At 38.7% G+C, this 5,598-nt stretch overlaps 1 protein-coding gene across 1 annotated transcript; it reads left to right on the plus strand.

Moving 5' to 3' along the window:
• Positions 1-3,380: 3,380 nt before the first annotated feature.
• On the plus strand, positions 3,381-5,598 carry LOC146633248 (uncharacterized). Its single transcript, XM_085352083.1, has 4 exons — positions 3,381-3,428; positions 4,737-4,856; positions 5,013-5,302; positions 5,412-5,598. Exons 1-4 carry the CDS (start codon positions 3,381-3,383, stop codon positions 5,596-5,598), a joined length of 645 nt encoding a protein of 214 aa, XP_085208209.1.

The following is a 5,598-nucleotide window of genomic DNA, read 5'->3' on the forward strand; positions in this document are numbered from 1 at the left end:
TCAGTTACTTAGTTACTTTTTAAAAACATGATACACAACCTGAATAGGCAATAAAGCAATAGACCTTTCAGCCCAATTCTACTTTTTCTGCATAATCCATCATACAAAATGTAATCAAATAAAAAAGTCTCTTTTCAAAACTTGTTTTATTAGTTTTAATCTTTTAACTTTGTGCACATTGCATCAAGCAAAAATTAAATTATATGCAACAGTCTTTGACAATTAAACCTATTTTCTGCATATTCCAGAATATAAAATAAGATATATTTTTTTCTGTTTACACTCACTCTTTCAAATAGATGCAAGTAAAACACTCCCTTACTTTACTCATTACTTGAAAAAAGTAATCGGATTACAATGATACATTACTTGTAACGTGTTACTGCCCATCTCTGATGATGACAAGTGTGTGAGTAGCTAAGGCCAAAAACACCCAGTTTCCTGAATTCTTGAAGAACGCTGAAGTTTGAAATACTTCAGGCTGATCGAGCTGATGCAGTGATCTCACTGCATTATCTGCCACATAACCTGATCTTTGCTGATTGACTGGAAGAAATTCACCTGGTTCTACGAAATCACAGTGAGTCATAACGAGGTCAATGTTGATGTCCATTTAAGTTACCAAAAATGGCTCCTTGTGCAGTGAAGGGTTTATTAGACTGAGAGGCAAACTGCTTCTCGCTCAGTCATGTGGAATGGTTTCCACAGAACCCATTTAATATCAGCACTAGTACTGATATACTGGTCAACACAGAGCATGAAGTACAAATAAATACTTGTCGGTTTAAGAAAAAATACATGAATCCCTTTTGAGAAGTTTAATAGAAGTACAGCCACAAAGACTAGAACACCTAGTGTTCAAAAGTAAAATTACCATATTGTCGGGATGCTTGGGGCTTCCCATGCTTTAATTACAATATGATCAGACACATAGAGCTATTTGTCTGTTTGTATATCTGTCAGCGAATTTCCTGAAAGTGGGTGAAGAGGTGGAGCATGAGGAAATGAAGATCTTGGTACAGATTCAGACTGCTTACTTGAAATATGAAAAATAGGCCACTGGCTTTGGCAGATGATGTGCTGCTTTAACTGTTGAAAGTTTATCCCCTAACCTGTCAGTATCTTGGATATATGGCCTGTCTGTCTGTCTGCGAGCCAACAATGATTAAATGATAAATGGTAAATGGACTGATTCTTATATAGCGCTTTTCTACTCAAAGCGCTCTGTCATGTCATAACATGTCATAGTTTCAGGTTTCTGCAGTGTATTTGTTCTGTTTGATCCTTGTTACATTGGCTGTGTTTATGGTTTTTCCAGCCTCCGGCCTGAACGTTTGTCTTCATGTGTTAGTTTTTCATGTTTTTGTCATTTCCTGTTTTAGTCTGTAGGTTAGGTTTTTTTCTGTCTTTTTCAAGCCTTTTTCCTGCTTTTGTTCCTCTCATTTTTGACTGAAAGCCCCATCGTCATTACTCTCACCTGTGTTTCATCGTATAATTAGGCCCGCCAATTTAATGCAGTTTCCTTGTATTAAAATATCTCTGGGATTAAATGTTAAGTTAAAGGTAGTAACTTTCTTTAAGCTGACAGAAAGAGTCTGACCCCTTTGAGATCAGGTGCGCTGTATGTGACCCACAGTGTAGTATAAGTTTGACATCCCTGGTTTAGATCCAGTTTGTAGTCTGGATGGGAGGAGTCATTTATGGTGTTGTGAGCCTTCTTCGAGCTGTTATTCCAGGGTATGTTGAGAGTGGAGGAGAGCTGGGCATACAAGATGCCCAGCTCTCTGTGATGTGGACTCATAGAAGCTTAAAGAGCAGCACTAACAGCTGATTGTTGTACATGTAGGACCAAAGAAATTTCACAAACTAACAAACTAACTTGTTGCAACTGTTGCATCCTATCACACTATCACACTCAAATTCAGTGAGCTCTTAAGAACAACCCGTTCATTCACAAACAATATGTTATAAAGGCAGACTGCATGGCTTGGTACTACATTTTACACACCTATGGCCACAGGACTGAAAACATCTAAATTCAAAGATTTAAAGAGTTTGGCCCAATACTTTCTAACTAAATGGTGACACCGTCACATCTTTTGTAAACATCCAGCTCTTTCTTAGAATGAAGAGCAACCTGTTTATGACCACATGGTACAAGGAAATGTTGCCTCTTTTATACACTTACCGAAATCCACATTGCACATTCCAGTCATTGTTTCTCTCTTGTTATGTAATGCCATTCGATTTTTTTGTTTTTGTTTTTTAAACCATCTGGGTTCATGTTGCTTAAGCAAAAGTTATTTTAGTGATGCAACAACAAAGCAGATACTGTATGCCATAAACAGTATAGAGTGAGAATGCATGTCAATGTTATTTAAAAAACACTACAAAAGGGTATGAATGTGTGTGTCAATGGGTGAATGAGGCATGTTTCATAAAGTGCTCTGAGTGTGCAAGTGGAGCAGAAAAGTGCTGTATAAAAAACAGACATTTATGTATTATTATGTATTATATAATTGTCCCTTTTTGTTTTATTTAAAATCTTCTTTCAGATGTAACTGTTTTCTGTTTTCAAGACCGCAACAAAACGAATGTCAAAAACTGACCACAGGGTGATATATCAAACTAAAACGTCTTAAATCCATTTCTGAGGCTGGGACAGAGGGTGCGTTGCATGTGGATTCATGAGCATGAGCCAGTAAAAATGTCACCACAGACTAAGGCACTGCAAACTGACAGAGCATAACAGAGATTTTTATACAGACACCTTTTGGAAAGAAGTTATTACTGCAACAGATCTCTCTAGCGATTGACTTTGGAGCTGTACATAGCTGGTTCCACGGTAAAAGGGTGACACCTATTGGTGAAAGTGGGTAGTGCAGCGGGTTCAGTACAGTGAGTAGAAAGAGAGAATTTGCTACTCTCCGGGCCATTTATAAAATAAGCACAACTTATGAAATCCAGTAGTTTTCAAATACAATGAGCTGCTGTGATATGCTGTGGCAAATAAAACCACTTTTGCTCTGTTTTGACGTATTTTCGTATGATCATTACGCACCACTTTGATGGAGTAATTATGTGGATGCCTAAATATTAAAAAAGCCGCCATAACTGAGGTTGAACTGAGGGAAAAACTCACTAAAAACAATTATTACAGTGATTTTTAACAGTAGGTACAAAAATGCGTGATTTAAAATGACAGGTTGCGTGGTTGCTATGCGTCTCCAGGTTCTATTTGCATTGCATCTTTTGGTATAGTTCAGACAGATTTCACTCGGCGTGTTGTGCAAAGCTACAAGGGATTTCTGAAAATTTCTGCAAAAGTAAGACAACTTTCTGCTCAAGACTTCTTGCAGCCTTACAAGTGTCCAACTCCCATGTCACGGAGGAAAGCGACCCAGCAACCATCATCCATCATGGAAAATGTGAGATTTTATGACCGTTTTCAATAAGTTTTGAATATTTACTCGACGGCCAGAAAGAGTTCACTTTGCAACAGGGCAACATGAAAATATAGACGACATAAATGTGGATAAAAAGCATTAAAAACGTGCCTGTGCACGTGGGAGTTATACCTGCATGTTAGACTGTTGCACTGTAGCTGTAAACGGGTAAACTGTGCATAAAGTCATTTAAACTAGTATGTTACCTATAATAACGTTTTCTTTTGTGTGTATTAAATGATCTTGTGGCAGACATGTCACCAAAGATTGCAGCTGGGATAAAAATGTTCAGTTTTTGCTAATAAGTAGAGTATCTTACATCTCGAATTAACTCAAGTGCATAATGATCACCAGGCCTGTTTCTAGCTTTTTTTGGGGGGGGTGGGGGTGGGCTGTGCATGTTCCTGATTGGGGGCCTTTATTTTGTATTTAAAACTAAAATCAGGGAATAAAACAAGTAAACACTGAGACTTTATTCACTGTAGAAAAGCTAATCCCCAAAATGTTTATTTACAAATATGCAAGCCATGTTCTGCAGCATCATCTGAATTTTCAAATGTACACACACTGTCACATGTTTACAGGAGCCACATGTAACTGTGATCATCTTTAAAATCCTCAAAGCTTCTGCTTTTGGGCTTTTTTAACTAAAGTTTTAATCTCCTTCTTCATTGTGGCTTATGCTACAATTATTCACCTGACAAGACAGTCACCTCTGGGTAGAGGTCCCTCATTACACCACAGCCAATGATGATCTTGAACTCATTACCCCCCACACACAAGGCAGGGCTCTCCTATTATTGTAGCTTGCTTTTCTTTATATCCTACATGTCATTTTAAACCATATAAGTGCCACACGTGACCAAGCTTAGCCAGTTACAAAGGTATTTTGTGCATCTGCATTGTTCAAAAACGGCAATAAGCAGCAATGATTATAACAGAAATTAGAGTTTAATACAACATGGACTTTGGTGTTTGTTTAGCTTATGCAAATTATTATTTGACATGTCATTTGGGGGTATGCAGCAGTGAAGCTCTAACATGATGAGCCCATAAGTTGACACGTCTTTTATTACACTGACCTTGATGCATTGTCCTGGTTTTAGTTCTTATGATTTTATGTGAACATGTTGGATATTTTTTGTCGTTACAATCACTGTGGACAAGTTATTCAACCATGCGAGTGGTTTAAGTAGTTTATGGACATATGAAAGGGTTTGTTATTTTTTAAATGTTTCATGAACTACTAACTGATGTCTGCATTACTGTCATTTTTGTGTATACCTGCAGCTTACGGTGCCCGATCACCTCAAAGAACATAATTATTGTAAGAGAAACACTGCATGCCAGGCCCGTGATGCAAAGAAACCCAGAGCCAGCAGGAAACAACTGTGCTGCAGCAAGGACCAGGTTGGATGTGTAAAATTTCAGGAACAGAATCATTTGAGGGTTTTGAAGTTTGGACTTCATTGTGGTTCATCAAATTTATATTTTTGTCTTGTTTGAAAAAAAATGAGGTTGCTATTAACTACTGACATTCCCTTGTGTGCTTCTGACCTTTCCCAGGTTGTTAATTCAACCCAGAGGCCCCGGCGCCGTGACAGAACAGTCAGTCAGCCCCGGAAAAGGAAGCGAAGCCCAGCATCCAGTTCTTCCCGACCTCCAAAGACCTCAGTGCCTCCCTCTGCAATCTCCCATGATGACCTGCCAGTGTCAAAAAAATTGCCCCCCAGACCCGAGCCATGCAGTACCAACCACCAGCCAACCAGCTCCAGTGACAGCACTTTAAAAATCTACAACTTCTCAGTGGAAGATTATCAGCGAGTCTACCATGAGGTGGTAGATAGCATGCTGACGTACGTTTGTCTCCAAATGTCCTGTCACTTTTTAAAATCACCAGCTCTAAAATGGTTACAGTATGGTTTTTGACCACATGCATCATTTTGATTGAATTTCTTCTTGCAGGTCCAAGCATGGCCGCAAACGTCCCTACAGTTTAGAGATGGGGAGAAGCATTAAAAAAAAGCTGTGGGAGAGACTGAATCGTCCTATGGTGGAGACATCAACCAGCGAGGACGGACTTGAAGAAATTGACATTGTGTATGGGCAAAAAGTCAAAATCCCACAATATGATTTTGACATTTCGAGTTAG

Source organism: Diplotaxodon limnothrissa, linkage group LG4 (genome assembly GCF_057381915.1).
Source record: "Diplotaxodon limnothrissa isolate DT_005_m linkage group LG4, D_limnothrissa_male_GT1.1, whole genome shotgun sequence".
Taxonomy (NCBI): Eukaryota; Metazoa; Chordata; class Actinopteri; order Cichliformes; family Cichlidae; genus Diplotaxodon; species Diplotaxodon limnothrissa.